Below are 18,342 nucleotides of genomic sequence, written 5' to 3'. Positions count from 1 at the left end.
GCTATTATGGCCTCCCTAAGGACATATTTGTGAACTTGTGAACCCCACATGCCAGTACCTATATCCAGCAGTTAAGTAGACAGTTGGCAAAAGTCCAGCATAAATTGACATTATAAATACCAATCTATTTCATCAATCCTAACACATCTACATTAATCCTAAAATAGCATAAGGATGAAAAATTGTTTAGCCAAGCCTGCCCATAGAGTTGATGCCATATAGTTTTGGGAACCTGCTAGAAAAAACTGATTCTCCCTATCATAGTTTGCAACTACAGCTCTGACTCACTGCACAAGGGCAGCAAGATCCTAGCTGCTCAACTGGTGTTTCATCTAGTATCAAACCACAGACATGACCATAACCACAACTACTAAGGGTATGAAGATACATTGTCAACCAGAGCTGAAACCTTCCTCACAGTGGCTCAAGAACCCATACTAACCATAGATAAATAAGCATCACTGACGTGCAGCTCATAAGATGCTATGTAATTAACAGCAACTCTACAATCTTCAGAGAAGAAGTTCTGAGCTTTGGATTCCATCTCCGTTTTAGGGAAAAACAAACATAAAAGGTGCTACCCACCAAGGAAGGGACTTCTTAAATACTAACAGACATACAGCCCGCCCACTTCCATCCAACTGAAAAACTAGATGAAATTCCATCCAGCTGAGATTAGTAACTACTCATCTACCAATGAGGATGTTGTTTCTGCATGAAAGAACCAATCTGGCTAAGAACAAGGTGAAAAAGAAAAAAAGGCTAATCCTCCTAACTATCCCAGCTGGGTTCTTTAGTTCCCCCTCACATTCTGACGAGGATCTGAGAAGGCTGACATACTTCCTGAACTGGGAAGCAGTAACAGAATAGATGCATTACCTTTAATTTTTTTCCTTTCTTCAAAACTATTTTTGGTGCATCATGCACATAACTGATCTTAAGGCAGGATATGATGGGAGTTTTGAAGTGTCCAAAAGCTGGGGGGATTAGGGCAGATTTTATTGGCAAATTGACATTTGCAAAGGGCCTTTGGAAGGATGGTAAGAATGTAGGAGGCAGGAGATGGTAAGAATAAGGAGCTGGAGGCAGGGTGTTTCCACCTGGAGAACAGAAGCACACAGGCTGTAGGTGTGGCATGTGACAGTGGTTTCTCCAAACTTCAGTAAGACTGCTCCATTTGGGAAACTATTGGGTCCTTCTTCACACTGTCTCCTAAAAGTCCCTACCTGTCCCAACATAAATCTTTATTTGCCTCCTCTGAGGGTAGTGATTGTTTTACTTATTTAGGTATTCTCATAGTCCAAAATAGAGTGTTTTGTAAATAATAGGTGCTGAATTAACGTTTATTAAATAAAAATATATTTTACATGTGCAGCAGTGTAAGATTTCCCATAGACTGGTGGATTCTTGGTTTAAGCTTAAGCCACGTCTGGTTGAACTGAAATAGAAGTGGCATGTCACCAAAAGTCTCCCTCTCTGAGGCAGTGCAGAGGGAGGGTTGCAGAGGGAGGGTTTCCTGAGGGGGAGCTCATCCTGAGAAGGAGCCAGGCATTCCAAGTTTGGCCCCATCACAAACATAAGGTCATCAAGGGGAAGGCATCAGTATACAGGTTCTATGATTTGTCAGTTTTGTTTCTCAACCCACACTGCCTTTGTCCCAATTGAATTCAAGCCTTAGTCCCAGGGAAGTGCTTTAAATAGGTGCTTCTTAAATTAATTTGTGCACAAACTACCTCAGGCTCTTACAATGCAGATTCTAATTAAAGGGGACTGAGATTCTGTATTTCTAACAATTCTGCCAAATGCTGCTGGTCCATGGCCACATTCTGAGTAGCAAGGATCCCAAGACAGAGGATACAAATAGCACTGCTGGGGAGCCCTCTAATAGGAGAGAAGGGGGCATTCTCTAGAGCTCTTCCTCATACTCCTGTACTGCTTTGGCATGCCAGAGTTTCCAGGACCTCCATGGCAGCATCCTGGGGGAGGGAGTAGTGCCAGGGCACTCAGCAATATCTGGCCTGGGAGGGTTAGAACCGGGGGAGGGAAAAGAAAATGGTAACTGAGTAGACAGTTAACTGGCTTTGCACATAACCTGAACTCTCAAAAGAGTTTGGGGGAACTTTTCAGTTCCTTTCAGGTTCAGTTTCAGTTTCCTGTGCAAGCAGGTGGAAACAAGTGCCAATAAAATCTGGATTATTACTATTAATATGACCCTATCTACAAGACAGTATATCTGGAAGATAAAGATTTTATTTACTGGGAGATATTATGAGAGTTTGGATATTTCTGGATACCCTATCTTTTTCAAGAAATGTATATTTTTATTGAAATATATTTATATACAATATTATATTTCTTTCAGATGAACAACATAGTGATCCAACAATTATACACATTACTAAATGCTCACCATGATAAGAGTAGTTACCATCTGTGGATAAAGTGAAGGTTCTTAAGGCCAGGATTCTCACCTGGCCCTGGTCAGCTTGCTCATTACACACGTGTGAGCAATACATTGTTAGTGACTCTGTATAAAGAGCTCCACCCAAGGCTCTGGGCAACATGGTGGCATGGCCACATGGCTGCTGCACAGCTGCACAGCTGCAGGAAAGCAGAGGCTGGAGTGGCAGCAGTGCTGAGGACAGAGACTGAGATGGCTGTTGAGGGTGGAGAGGCTCAGCAGCAGAGACTGGCTTGCTGCATGCGGACTCGCTCTGAGTGGATGGGATTCTAATGATTGACCTGCCACCATGGGAATAAAGTTGGGTATAAACCCTTTCACCCCAAGAACATTCCATTGTCATTCCTCAGCCTCACTGAATCCATAGTGAACTTGTCCAGGACTGAAATCCATTGGCAAGACACCATCTGTCACCATATAAAGATAGTACAATAGTATGAGCTATATTCTCTATGCTGTAGTCCCATCCCTGTGACTAAATTATTTTATAATTTGAAGTTTGTACCTCTTTATCCCCTTCACCTATTTCACCCATAACCCTCCCCCTACCATGATAACCATATGGTTCTCTGTGTATATGAGTTTATTTCTGTTTTGTTTGTTCATTTGTTTTGTTTTTCAGATTCCACATGTAAGTAAAACCATATGGTATTCATCTTTCTCTACATTATTTCATTTAACATAATATCCTCTAGGTCTATCCATGTTGTTGCAAATGGAAAGATTTCTTTTTTATATATTGCTGAATAATATTCCATTGTACATATGTGCCACATCTTCATTACCCACTCATTTATTGATGGATACTTCCATTGCTTCCATATCTTGTCTATCTTTTCATTTAAATATTCTATGATTCTACCATTCCATCTGGGCCAGAACACGGAACTGGTTATGTATGAAGAAAATGCTCCTGATCTTGTGGATTAAATATTATTAAGAAATACTGCTATCTAACCACTTAACAACAACTTCACCAATATACAGAAAAAAAGAGAGAAACAAAACACATCATGAACATCAGTAATAGTTCTTAGCCTTGTCAGCCTTCAGCCTGTGGATATGTTCTATGAGAAGCCACTTGTTTTTAAGCACATTCTCCTTTACCTTCAGGTACAGGCTGTGATACACGTGGTGGTCAATATTCTTAGATTCACCATATCTTCTGAGCAGCCAGAACAGAATTCTGATACAGGTTGCCTTCTCAGGCTTTTGAGCACTGACAATATGCTTATGCATCCTATGCCCATATGTCAGCCCTTACAGCAGGCCAAGGTGTGTTTTTCCAGCATCAAGCTTGGGAATGGACAGGCTTCTAGATGTCAGCCTATCTTTAATCAACTTCCAGATCCACTGATGTGAGATTAGTATTGGTGATTTCATTGGTCTCATTGGAGCTCAACCAGAACTTCTTTTTTTTTTCTTCTTCATATTCACATTTTAATCTTTTTTTTTTTCTTGAGAGGGCATCTCTCATATTTATTGATCAGATGGTTGTTAACAGTTAACAACAATAAAATTCTGTACAGGGGACTCAATGCACAATCATTAATCCACCCCAAGCCTAATTCTCATCAGTCTCCGATCTTCTGAAGCACAACGAATAAGTTCTTACATGGTGAACAAATTCTTACATAGTGAATAAGTTCTTACATGGTGAACAGTACAAAGGCAGTCATCACAGAAACTTTCGGTTTTGATCACACAATATGAACTATAAACAATCAGGTCAAATATGAATATTCGTTTGATTTTTATACTTGATTTATATGTGAATCCCACATTTCTCCCTTATTATTATTATTATTTTTTTTTAATAAAATGCTGAAGTGGTAGGTAGATGCAAGATAAAGGTAGAAAACATAGTTTAGTGCTGTAAGAAAGCAAATGTAGACGATCAGGTGTGTGCCTATAGGCTAAGTATTAATCCAAGCTAGACAAGGGCAACAAAACATCCACGGATGCAGATGATTTCTCTCAAAACAGGGGGGTGAGGTTCTAAGCCTCACCTCTATTGATCCCCAATTTCTCACCTGATGGCCCCCCTGCGACTGTGCCTGTCTTAGGTTGTTCCTCCCTTGAGGAATCTTACCCGTCTCTGGCTCAGAACTTCTTTTTGCACCATACATATAAATTAACTCAAATGGATTAAAGACTTGAATATGAGGCCTGAAACCATAAAACTCCTAGAAGAAAACATAGGCGGTAAGCTCCTTGATGTTGGTCTTGGTGATAACTTTTTGAATCTGGCACTAAAAGTAAAAGCAACAACAGCAAAAATAAATAAATGGGACTACATCAAGCTAAAAGCTTCTGCACATCAAAGGAAATCATCAACAAAATAAAAGGCAACTTTTGAATGGGAGAAAATATTTCCAAATCATAGCTCTGATAAGTGGTTAATATTCAAAAAATATAAAGAACTCATATAACTCAATAGCAAAAAACCCAAACAATTTGATTAAGAAATGGGCAGAAGATGAATAGAAATTTTTCTAAAGAAGACATACAGATGGCCCACAGTTACATGAAAAATGCTCAACATCATTAATCATCAGGGAAATGTAAATCAGTACCACACTGAGATATCACCTCAAACCTGTTAGAATCGCCACTATGCAAAGGATAAGAAATAACAAGTGTTGGTGAGGATGTGGAGAAAAGGGAACCCTCCTACACTGTTAGTGGGAAGGTAAATAATTGGTATAGCCTCTGTGGAAAAACCAGTATGGAAGTTTCTCAAAAAATTAAAAACACAACTAACATGTGATTCAGAAATTCCATTTCTAGCTATTTATCCAAAGAAAATTAAAACACTAACTCAAAAATATATATGTACCCCCATTTTCATTGTGCACTGTTTATAATAACCAAAATATGGAAACAACCTGTGTCCATAGATAGATGAATGGATAAAGAAATTTTGATATATATATGTGTGTGTGGGTATACATATATATATAAAATTCAGTCATAAAAAGAATGAAATCTTTCCATTTGCAACAACAAAGATGGACTTCGAGGGCATTATGCTAAATGAAATAAGTCAGACAGAGAAAGACAAATTCCATATTATCTCTCTTATAAAACAAGCACATAGATACAGAGAACAGATTGGGGTTACCAGAAGTAGGGGGTGGGGGATAGGAGAAATGGGTGAAAGGGGTCAAAAGATAATAAATAAATAATTAAAGTTTATATATAAAGGCAAAGGACCTAAAATTGACAGAACAATTTTGTAGAAGAAAAACGACCTGATTTTAAGACCTACTCTAAAGCTAAAGTAATAAAGACAGTGTGGTGTTGGCATAAAGATGGACATATAGACCAACAGAACATAATAGAGAGTTTAGAAATAAATCTGTATATATATATGGTTAGTTGGTTTTCAGCAAGGTACCCAAAGTAATTAAAAAAAAACATGAACTGAAACATTTCATTACCAATAAAAGCTTCTTAAGAATGCACCTCAGAAAATTAGAAAAATTTTATTATGTGAAGTTCTGAAAATAAAAATGAAAGGTAAGAAATATTTAAATGTATAGGACTACCAAATCATGGTGGACATTGTCTAAAGAATCCAACAAGTCCTCGGCAGTATCGGTTTCAAAAGTACTGAGATATAATGACTGAAATTTCACACATTTTAATTAAATCAAATATCACATCCTCTGCCATGTGAATAATGGAACTGATGACAGAAGAACCTATATTTCAGATAACTATTTTCTTTAATAATTTGTTAAAAACATATGGTATCTCTATCACATATTTTGCATCATATTTATTGTCCTTTTATCAGTTCTGATTAGCACCAAAGGACAGACAGTGACATAGAAATTGACCACAAAACTCTGGACACCCAGGGTGGAGCCAAGATGGCGGCATGAGTAAGACAGTGGGAACCTCCTCCCAAAAACATATATACTTTTGAAAATACAACAAATACAACTAATCCTAAAAGAGAGACCAGAAGACACAGGACAACAGCCAGATTACATCCACACCTGCAAGAGCCCAGTGCCTGGTGAAAGGGGTAAGATACCAGCCCCGGCCCGGCGGAACCCGAGCGCCCCTCCCCCCAGCTCCTGGCTGGAGAAGAGGAGTCCGACCGGGGAGGGAGAGGGAGTCCAGGACTGCTAAACACCCAGCCCCAGCCATCCGCACCAGAGCGCAGACACAGTGCATACGTGGAGGGCTGGAAACTAGGGAAACAGGGCAGCAAGACCTCTGAGCGGGTCCCGAAGCCGATGCCCCTGTGACAAAGAAAAGCGAGTGCTTTTTGAAAGTCTTAAAGGGACAGGGATGCCACAGCTGGAAGGAAGCATCCTGGGTCACAGTCCAGCAGCTGGAAATTCCAGGGAAATCTGGGCACACTAACCCCCTGGGCAACAGCTCTGAGACCCCTCACGGAGGTAAACAGTCAAACAGCCCCCTGTCCATTACCCCTCTGAGGCCCCGCCAAAGCAGAGAAGCAGCCTGAGGCTGGCCACGCCCTCCGCAAGGGAGCTTCCTCCATACCAACAGGACAAGATATAAAGACCCAGTCTACATGCAATTGCCCAACACGAGCCACTAGGGGTCGCAGTTGTTCCAGTAAAGAAAGGCCAGGAGCCAAGTGGAAAGCTGAAACACATGTCAATAGCACTCAACTGCACCTATCAACATAAAAAGGCAAAAGAATTTGATCCAGACAAGACTAACCCAGACAGCTTCGGCATCTGCTACATCTTCCCCTGAGAAGGAACCTGGGGAGAGAGATTTGACCAGTCTTCCTGAAAAAGAATTCAAAACAAAAGTCATAACCATGCTGATGGACTTGCAGAGAAATATGCAAGAACTAAGGAAGGAGAATACAGAAATAAAACAAGCTCTGGAAGGACTTCAAAACAGAATGGACGAGATGCAAGAGACCATTAATGGACTAGAAAACAGAGTACAGGAACCCAGAGAAGCTGATGCAGAGAGAGATAAAAGGATCTCCAGGAATGAAAGAATTCTAAGAGAGCTGAGTGACCAATAGAAATGGAACAATATCCGCATTATAGGGGTACCAGAAGAAGAAGAAAGAGAAAAAGGGACAGAAAGTGTCTTTGAAGAAATAATTGCTGAAAACTTCCCCAAACTAGGGGAGGAAATGGCCTCTCAGACCACAGAGGTACACAGAACTCCCATGACAAGGGATCCAAGGAGGGCAACACCAAGACACATAATAATTAAAATGGCAAAGATCAAAGACAGGGACAAAGTATTAAAGGCACCAGAGAGAAAAAAAAGATCACCTACAAAGGAAAACCCATCAGGCTATCATCAGACTTCTCAACAGAAACCCTACAGGCCAGAAGAGAATGGAATGATATACGTAATGCAATGAAACAGAAGGGCCTTGAACCAAGACTACTGTATCCAGCACGATTATCATTTAAATATGAAGGAGGGATTAAACAATTCCCAGACAAGCAAAAGTTGAGGGAATTTGCCTCCCACAAACCACCTCTACAGGGCATCTTACAGGGACTGATCTAGATGGGAGCACTCCTAAAAAGAGCACAGAACAAAACACCCAACATATGAAGAATGGAGGAGGAGGAATAAGAAGGGAGAGAAATAAAGAATCATCAGACCATGTTTATAATAGCTCAATAAGTGAGTTAAGTTAGACAGTAAGATAGTAAAGAAGCTAACTCTGAACCTTTGGTAAACACAAACTTAAAGCCTGCAATGGCAATAAGTACATACCTTTCAATAATCACCCTAAATGTAAATGGACTGAATGCACCAATAAAAAGACACAGAGTAATAGAATGGATAAAAAAGCAAGATCCATCCATATGCTGCTTACAAGAGACTCACCTCAAACCCAAAGACATGCACAGATTTAAAGTCAAGGGATGCAAAAAGATATTTCATGCAAACAACAAACAGAAAAAAGCAGGTGTTGCAATACTAGTATCAGACAAAACAGACTTCAAGATAAAGAAGGACATTACATAATGATAAAGGGCTCAGTCCAACAAGAGGATATAACCATTATAAATATATATGCACCCAATACAGGAGCACCAACATATGTGAAACAAATACTAACAGAACTAAAGGAGGAAATAGAATGCAACACATTCATTCTGGGAGACTTCAACAGACCACTCACTCCAAAGGACAGATCCGCCAGACAGAAAATAAGTAAGGACACAGAGGCACTGAACAACACACTAGAACAGATGGACCTAATAGACATCTACAGAACTCTATACCCAAAAGCAACAGGATACATATTCTTCTCAAGTGCACATGGAACATTCTCCAGAATAGACCACATACTAGGCCACAAAAAGAGCCTCAGTAAATTCCAAAAGATTGAAATCCTACCAACCAACTTTTCAGACCACAAAGGCAAAAATCTAGAAATAAACTGTACAAATAAAGCAAAAAGGCTCACAAACACATGGAGGCTTAACAACACACTCCTAAATAATCAATGGATCAATGACCACATCAAAATGGAGATCCAGCAATATATGGAAACAAACGACAACAACAACACAAAGCCCCAACTGCTCTGGGATACAGCAAAAGCAGTCTTAAGAGGAAAGTATATAGCAATCCCGGCATATTTAAAGAAGGAAAAACAATCCCGAATGAATGGTCTAATGTCACAATTATCGAAATTGGAAAAAGAAGAACAAATGAGGCCTAAGGTCAGCAGAAGGAGGGATATAATAAAGATCAGAGAAGAAATAAATAAAATTGAGAAGAATAAAACAATAGCAAAAATCAATGAAACCAAGAGTTGGTTCTTTGAGATAATAAACAAAATAGATAAGCCTCTAGCCAGACTTATTAAGAGGAAAAGAGAGTCAACACAAATCAACAGAATCAGAAACAAGAATGGAAAAATCATGACGGACCCCACAGAAATACAAAGAATTATTAGAGAGTACTATGAAAACCTATATGCTAACAAGCTGGGAAACCTAGGAGAAATGGACAACTTCCTAGAAAAATACAACCTTCCAAGACTGACCCAGAAAGAAACAGAAAATCTAAACAGACCAATTACCAGCAACGAAATTGAAGCGGTAATCAAAAAACTACCAAAGAACAAAACCCCCGGGCCAGATGGATTTACCTCGGAATTTTATCAGACATACAGGGAAGACATAATACCCATTGTCCTTAAAGTTTTCCAAAAAATAGAAGAGGAGGGAATACTCCCAAACGCATTCTATGAAGCCAACATCACCCTAATACCAAAACCAGGCAAAGACCCCACCAAAAAAGAAAACTACAGACCAATATCCCTGATGAACGTAGATGCAAAAATACTCAACAAAACATTAGCAAACCGAATTCAAAAATACATCAAAAGGATCATACACCATGACCAAGTGGGATTCATCTCAGGGATGCAAGGATGGTACAACATTCGAAAATCCATCAACATCATCCACCACATCGACAAAAAGAAAGACAAAAACCACATGATCATCTCCATAGATGCTGAAAAAGCATTCGATAGAATTCAACATCCATTCGTGATAAAAACTGTCAACAAAATGGGTATAGAGGGCAAGTACCTCAACATAATAAAGGCCATATATGATAAACCCACAGCCAACATCATACTGAACAGCGAGAAGCTGAAAGCATTTCCTCTGCAATCGGGAACAAGACAGGGATGCCCATTATCCCCACTGTTATTCAACATAGTACTGGAGGTCCTAGCCACGGCAATTAGACAAAACAAAGAAATACAAGTAATCCAGATTGGTAAAGAAGAAGTTAAACTGTCACTATTTGCAGATGACATGATATTGTACATAAAAAACCCTAAAGACTCCATTCCAAAACTACTAAAACTGATATAGGAATACAGAAAAGTTGCAGGATACAAAATCAACACACAGAAATCTGTTGCTTTCCTATACACTAACAATGAATCAACAGAAAGAGAAATCAGGAAGACAATTCCATTCACAATAGCATCAAAAAGAATAAAATACCTAGGAATAAACCTAACCAAAGAAGTGAAAGACCTATACCCTGAAAACTATAAGACACTCTTAAGAGAAATTAAACAGGTCACTAACAAATAGAAACTCATCCCATGCTCTTGGCTAGGAAGAATTAATATCATCAAAATGGCCATCCTGCCCAAAGCAATATACAGATTCGATGCAATCCCTATCAAATTACCAACAGCTTTCTTCAATGAACTGGAACAAATAGTTCAAAAATTCATATGGAAACACCAAAGACCCCGAATAGCTAAAGCAATCCTGAGAAGGAAGAATAAAGTAGGGAGGATCTCACTCCCCAACTTCAAGCTCTACTACAAAGCCACAGTAATCAAGACAATTTGGTACTGGCACAAGAAGAGAGCCACAGACCAATGGAACAGAATAGAGACTCCAAACATTAATCCATACATATATGGTCAACTAATATTCGATAAAGGGGCCATGGACATACAATGGGGAAATGACAGTTTCTTCAACAGATGGTGCTGGCAAAACTGGACAGCTACATGTAAGAGAATGAAACTGGATCACTGTCTAACCCCATACACAAAAGTAAATTCGAAATGGATCAAAGAATTGAATGTAAGTCATGAAACCATAAAACTCTTAGAAAAAAACATAGGCAAAAATCTCTTAGACATAAACATGAGTGACCTCTTCTTGAACATATCTCCCCGGGCAAGGGAAACAAATGCAAAAATGAACAAATGGGACTATATCAAGCTGAAAAGCTTCTGTACAGCAAAGGACACCATCAATAGAACAAAAAGGTACCCTACAGTATGGGAGAATATATTCGAAAATGACAGATCCGATAAAGGGTTGACATCCAAAATATATAAAGAGCTCACCCACCTCAAACAAAAAGCAAATAATCCAATTAAAAAAATGGGCAGAGGAGCTGAATAGACAGTTCTCTAAAGAAGAAATTCAGATGGCCAACAGACACATGAAAAGATGCTCCACATCACTTGTCATCAGAGAAATGCAAATCAAAACCACAATGAGATATCATCTCACACCAGTAAGGGTGGCTACCATCCAAAAGACAAACAACAACAAGTGTTGGTGAGGTTGTAGAGAAAGGGGAACCCTCCTACACTGCTGGTGGGAATGTAAATTAGTTCAACCATTATGGAAAGCAGTATGGAGGTTCCTCAAAATGCTCAAAATAGAAATACCATTTGGCCCAGGAATTCCACTTCTAGGAATTTACCCTAAGAATGCAGCACTCCAGTTTGAAAAAGACAGATGCACCCCTATGTTAATCGCTGCACTATTTACAATAGCCAAGATATGGAAACAACCTAAATGTCCATCAGTCGATGATTGGATAAAGAAGAAGTGGTACATATACACAATGGAATATTACGCAGCCCAAAGAAAACCAAATCCTACCATTCGCAACAACATGGATGGAGCTAGAGGGTATTATGCTCAGTGAAATAAGCTAGGCAGAGAAAGACAAGTACCAAAGGATCTCACTCATATGTGGAGTATAAGAACAAAAGAAAACTGAAGGAACAAAATAGCAGCAGAAGCACAGAACCCAAGAATGGACTAATAGTTACCAAAGGGAAAGGGACTGGGGAGGACGGGTGGGAAGGGAGGGATAAGGGTGGGAAGAAAATAAAGGGGGCATTATGATTAGCATGTATAGTGTTGGGGGGGCACGGGGAGGGCTGTGCAACACAGAGAAGACAAGTAGTGATTCTACAGCATCTTACTATGTTGATGGACAGTGACTGTGAACGGGGATGTGGGGGGACTTGGTGAAGGGGGGAGCGTAGTAAACATAATGTCCTTCATGTAATTGTAGATTAATGATACCAAAATAAATTTTAAAAAAAGAAATAAGAAACTGAAAGGAAAAATAAAAAAAATAAAAAACTCTGGACACCCAGGATGAATGGGCCACATGCCCCTGATAGGGTTGAAGAGGACAGATGATGAAGTTCACCCAGGACACGGCCACAGAGAAACTCACCTGCAGCAGGATGGTCTGTGCGACCCTCTTCTGTGGGGAAGTTTTTGGGGGAGAGGCTGATGGGACTGACCCTGATGCCTGGACCAGAGGATCACCATGTATGCACTTGAGAGCAGCATGATTTCTACAAATGAAGCATCTCTAAATAGTGACAGTATGAAAAACAGGCTCCAGACATTGCAGTTTATGGAGGAACATGAGAAGTAGTTAGTGCTGCTTAGTAGATTGGTCTTGGTCACATTAGAAGCCACAGCATAGAAGAGGAGATTAGTACTGAGAAAACAGAACTGTAAGAAGAAGAGGGGATGGAAGACGTAACTGGTGGATTTCCGTTCAAAGCTGGCCCACCAAGAAGTTCTGGGGATGCTCCTGGCCTGGAGTATGATCGGAAGGCAGGTGTGCAGAGAGGCCCCTTATCACCTTGCTCATGTAAAAGGACACCTTACCTTTGAAGTCATTCTGAGAATTCAGGAACCCAAAGAGTTCTGGAAACAACAAGAACAGTACAGTGAGGAGCATCACTCTGTGGACAAGGGCCAAATAACAGGCGGTCAGTTCTGTGGCTTGACTATCTCATATCAATTTAAAATAATATAGACTTGGCACAAGTTTAGACACCAAATTATCCATACTTATTGAACACCAAGAATCCACAATCCTACCCATACAGGGAGCACATTATCTATACTCCTGTAGTACCTGGGTCTCATCCTTTAGGAAGCATTTCTTTACTTTCGGTATTCTTTCATTTCATATTCACAAACCAATATGGTGTTGTGCATATAAAAATAAACGATGGGTATTCCTACATTAAGTACATTTTATGCTAATGGAAAAAGAATCAACACAGAGATTTTGAGAAAAGTTAATGTTCTGTTGTATCTATCCCACACCACATCTCTTTGACTCTTTTTTATCAATCCTCCACATTTAAGTACTCTCGTGATTACTTGGGGCCCGTCCTGATAATACAGGATAATCTCCTTATAACATCAGCTGACTATTAACTTTGGTTCCATCTTCACCTTAATTTGCTTCTTTCATAATACCTAATCAAAGTCTGGGGTTTGGGATGTGAACACTGTTTTACTAAAAATGATCCTGGCTGTCTCCTAGTTTAATTTCCATGGTTTAGTTTTCCAGAGACCCCAGTATGTAACTCTTCATTTCAGGAGGGGATTGCTAAAACCATCAATTTTCAAGAATACAAAACAAACAAAAATACATTTAGTTATAGGTATGGACTCTTTCATATAGAAAAAATAAAAATATGAAATTTGATAAATAGCAAATAATCCAGTGTACAATATATGTATAGGACTTTGTTGAAATTTATTCTTTAATTCTCCAGATATAGCTATTTTAAAAAAAATTGTTCCCTATGGGCTGAAACTTTATTACCTCTAGGAAAACTATATGAAATTATAACTTTCAAAATGAATACAGTTTTTGTGACTGAATAAAAGATTACTGTACATAAATGTAATGTATTCTAAGGAAAATAGAAATCATCCACTTTCAATAGGTTCAAGGAAAGAGCAATAAATAGGCATTGTGATTTAATAATACAGTAATGGATATGTACATAAATATGCTTCATAGAAAATAAAATGCACAAGGAGTAGGAATATGTTAGTATTTTAGACTGCAAAATTTATCTGGAGACATAATCACAAATGCCAAACACTTGTATCTAAAGTCATTGAAATAGCCACTTCTATAGCTTCAATTGACAAAAGTTGATTTTTGGTCCTTAATTTAAATGCATTTGCAATGAAAAAAACATGAACAATACTTTTGGATATTTCCCTTGTCCACCAAAAAATCACCTGGCCATGTGCCAGCAGAAGGGAAATTGTGACACTCAGAAGAGGCTTTAGTTGTCTTTACTATATGATTATATTGTAATCATTTTTCTTAAAATGAGGGCAGACCATTGCATGAACTTTTCCACACTGGTTTCAAACACACACACACTTACACTCACCATCACCATCACCACCCAGTACACCACTAGCAAACAAAAAACTTCTAAATAATCTACAGTCTGGACAATCCATTTCTTGGTCAGCATCCCTGAACCACTAGAGCTCCTGGTCTGCTGGGGGAAAAAATGCCCAGGGTTTAGTGTGAAAGCCCTAGCTGTCTGTTTCTTAGAGGAAGACGTGTTTGGTTTTGATTTTGGCTAAATATGACTCAGTGGCTGGAAAGGCGACTGCTGGCCCAGCAGCCCACACTAACATGTCTTTTCATCTGTGAGAAGGTTATGCGAGGATTATGCATGGGTGTTGGGAAAAAGGCTATGAAGGTGGGTCTCTGTAATCTGTGATGTTCACTGGCAATGGTGAAAATGTTGACTGGCAATGACAGGCAATGATCTTTAACCTAGCAGGGAAGCGAAGTATCTTAAAACATTCTTCAGGCCTTTGGTTTCTCCTATCCCCCTTACTTCTAAAAAATCTAGATTAATGGGTGATGCTTTAAATTAATTTTCATTTTCCTATACTTTCATTATCTTCATTCTTATAACCAGGGGAACTGGAATTTATGAGTAACATTATGAGCTATATATCATGCCAGTGTTATGAACACAAGGTTTACCAGAAGACAGTGTGGGTTTAAATTCTGTCTTTGCCACTTTATTTAATTAAGAGACATTTTTCTAGTCACTGAGAATTAACAGTAAACAAAACAGACAAAATTCCCTGCCTTCATGAACAATATTTAGTTGCTTTAGGACATTAGGCATTTTAAGCTTATATGTAAAATTCTTAGAATTTAGCACATGGAAAGCATTTAGTAAATATTAGCCATTCCATTTAAGACCATTTATATGGAGGCAGGGGGAGGGTTTTGTTAACTTGTTTTCTTTGAAGTATAACACACTGCAGGTCCCCAGAAGCTCCTATACCACATCCTTTCCTCAGGCTCTGCTTTTAGGGGTACCAAAACTTTGACACAGCCCCTCAGTGATGATGTGTACCACACATATCTTCTCCCACTCTGTGATTTGCTTTTCACTTTTTTAATAGGATGTTTTGATGAAAGGAAATTCCTAATTTTAATCTAGATCAATTTCTCAGTCATATGATAAATGTTTTGTGTGTCCTGGTTTTGACATCTTTCACTCTCCCCGTATCATGAAGACACTCTTTGGTATTTTCTTCTACAATGTTGTTATTTTTTTTACTCTCACATTAAGAGTTTCAATCCATCTGGGATTTTTTTAATGTATGGTCAGAGGTAAAGGAAGTTTCTTACATTTTATATAGAGATGTCTAACTGACTGGTAGGCAGAACGATAGTTCCCGCACAGATGTCCCTGTCCTATAATGTCTGGAACCTGCTATTATGTTACCTTCCATGGCAAAGGGAACTTTGCAGATGTGATTTTGAGATGGGGAGATTGTCCAGGATTATCTGAATGAGCCCTATCTCATCAAATGGGTCTCCCAAAGAGGAGAACCTTGCCAGGTTGTGGTCAGAGGGATATACGTCAGGGTAAGAAGAGTTAGAGAGATGCAACATTGTTGACTCTAACTATAGAGCCAATGTGGAAAACTGAGTGTGGAATGTGGTGGAAGCTTCCTAGAAGCCAGAAATGACAAGGAAACAGATTCTCTTCTGGAACCTCCAGAAAAAGAACACAGCCCCACCAATACTTTGATTTATACCAGCATGACCTAAAGAACTAGAAGATAATAAATGTGTACAGTTTTGAGCCACTAAGTTTGTGTTTATTTTTATGATGGCTACAGAAAATTGATATATCAACCCAGCACAATTTATTGAAAAGACCATCTTTTACCCCGTTTTTTGGCAGGTTGACTTTTGTCATAACTGTGTGCCCATCTGTTCATTGTCCATTTCTGCATTTTCTATTCTTTGCCAGTGGTCTTTCTGTCCATCTTTGTGCCAGTACTTCACTCCTTTAATATTACAGCCTTTTAAGTACTTTAAAAATAATTTTAAAATTCATTTAAATAAATTTAGCAGAGCAAATTTTCCCATGATGCTCCTTAACAGTGACTTGGCTATTACCTCCTCACATTTCAATATAAGTTACATAAACACCTTGTTAATTTCAACACCAGTAGCAATTTTTAAATTTTGATTAGTATTATATTTGCTCTATAGAACAATTCAGGAAGTTGGCCTCTTTATAATACTGATATTTAAAAATCTATTTATAGAATATTCTTTCATTTTCATCTTCCTTAATTTTTCTTAATACTGCTTGTCATTTTATATATGGGGGCATCATACAACTTTTTTATATTTATTCTTAAACATATAATCTTATTTTATTATAAATGGCATATTTTCAATTTGGGTTTTTTTTGCTAATATATACAGTTGATTTTTTTATGCTGTGTATACAATTTTTGTATATTTTTTCTAGTATGTTTGCTGATACACTTATTAATTCTAAAAATTTGTCTGTAGAATCTTTGGGGATTTTACATATATTACTATATGACCTGTGAATAATTACAGTTTTAATTCTTTTCCTGTCCTTTTAATTTTTATTTTACATTTGCTTTATTTCATGCTAATATAAAATATTAAAATAGTGCTGAATAAAAGTAGGGAGAGCAGGTATTTGTCCTATTCTTGATACTAAAGAAAGCTTTCAATATTATTCCAGAAAGCATGACATTTGTTGTGTTTTTCAGAACTACTTTTGATAGATTTGGAAATTTTCATCTATTATTTTGTTAGAAATTTTTTTATGACACTTTTAAGTTTGAGATAACCTGTGGATTAACATGAAGTTGTGAAGAAATAATACAGAGAGATTCCATGTAGCCTTTCCTGAGTTCCTTCCAATTGTAACATCTTGCAGAGTTATAGTGTAATACTATAATCAGGACCTTAACATTACAATCTGCCAATCTTATTCAGATTTTCCCAATGTTACTTGTGCTCCTGTGTATTTAGTTCTGTACAATTTAATCTCACATGTAGGTTCCTGTATCTACCACCATAGTCAAGATACAGAGCAGGTACATCATCACCAGGACTCCTTGCATGGTCCTGTCATAAGCACACCTCTTTCCCTCCCATCTTCCTCCTGCTTATTATCCCTAACTCCTAGTAAGCACTAATCTGTTCCTTATGCTTCAATTTTGATTTTTTAAAATTTTATATAAATTAAATAAGTCTTATAGTATGTAATCTTTAGGAATCGGCTTTTTTTCACTCAGTATAATTCCTTGGAGATTTATCAAGTTGTTTCATACATAGTTTATTTCTTTTTATTGCTGTGTAGTAAGTAGTCCACAGTCTAGATATATCACTTTACTTAGACATTCACCCATTAAAGGACACCTGGATTGTTTTGTTTCTGATTATCATGAATAAAGATGCTATGACCAGTCTTACATATATTTTTGTGTGAACATGAGTTTTCATTTCTCTGGGATAAATATCCATGAGTGCAAATGGTGGTTTCATATTTAGTTTTTTAAAAAACTATAAAACTATTTCCCAGTATGGCTGTATTAAAGAGATTTTTTAAAAATCATAAATAAATGTTAAAGTTGATCAAATACCTTTATCATCACCTGTCTAGTTGACCTTTTGAGTTTCCTCTTTCTGTTACTATGGTGAATTATGTTGGTTAATCTTTGAATTTAAAGGAAACCTACATCCTCAACTAAATGCAACTTATTCAGGATGGACTATCCTTAGTATATATTTTTGGACTTTGTTAACGTTTTGCCTAGAACATTTGCCTCTGTATTGACTAGTGCAATTGTCCTTAAATTTTCTTTCTCATGACATCCTTGTAGGGTTTTTGTACGAGGGTTAGGCTGCCTCACAAAATGAGTTGGGAAGTGTTTCCTCCTTTAATAGTATTACTGAAATGA

General features: G+C 38.1%; 1 protein-coding gene across 2 annotated transcripts in view; it reads right to left on the bottom strand.

Moving 5' to 3' along the window:
- LOC118927864 (ferritin heavy chain B-like) overlaps nt 1-13,727 on the bottom strand; it is a 30,906-nt gene extending 17,179 nt beyond the window's left edge. Inside the window, exon 1 of one of the 2 annotated variants that reach the window (XR_008997666.1) lies at nt 12,470-13,727. Coding sequence is in view for 1 of the 2 variants with exons in the window: in XM_036916551.2 (XP_036772446.2) it covers nt 443-544 (102 nt within the window). In the remaining variant the exon portion in view is untranslated. Of the gene's footprint in view, nt 1-442; nt 910-12,469 lie in introns of those variants that run through there. The other variant, XM_036916551.2, reaches the window with a different exon arrangement.
- Between the last annotated feature and the right edge of the window lie 4,615 nt (nt 13,728-18,342).

The sequence above is a fragment of the Manis pentadactyla genome, chromosome 1 (genome assembly GCF_030020395.1).
Source record: "Manis pentadactyla isolate mManPen7 chromosome 1, mManPen7.hap1, whole genome shotgun sequence".
In the NCBI taxonomy this organism is placed as follows: Eukaryota; Metazoa; Chordata; class Mammalia; order Pholidota; family Manidae; genus Manis; species Manis pentadactyla.
This window is presented reverse-complemented; position numbering and strand designations above follow the sequence as displayed.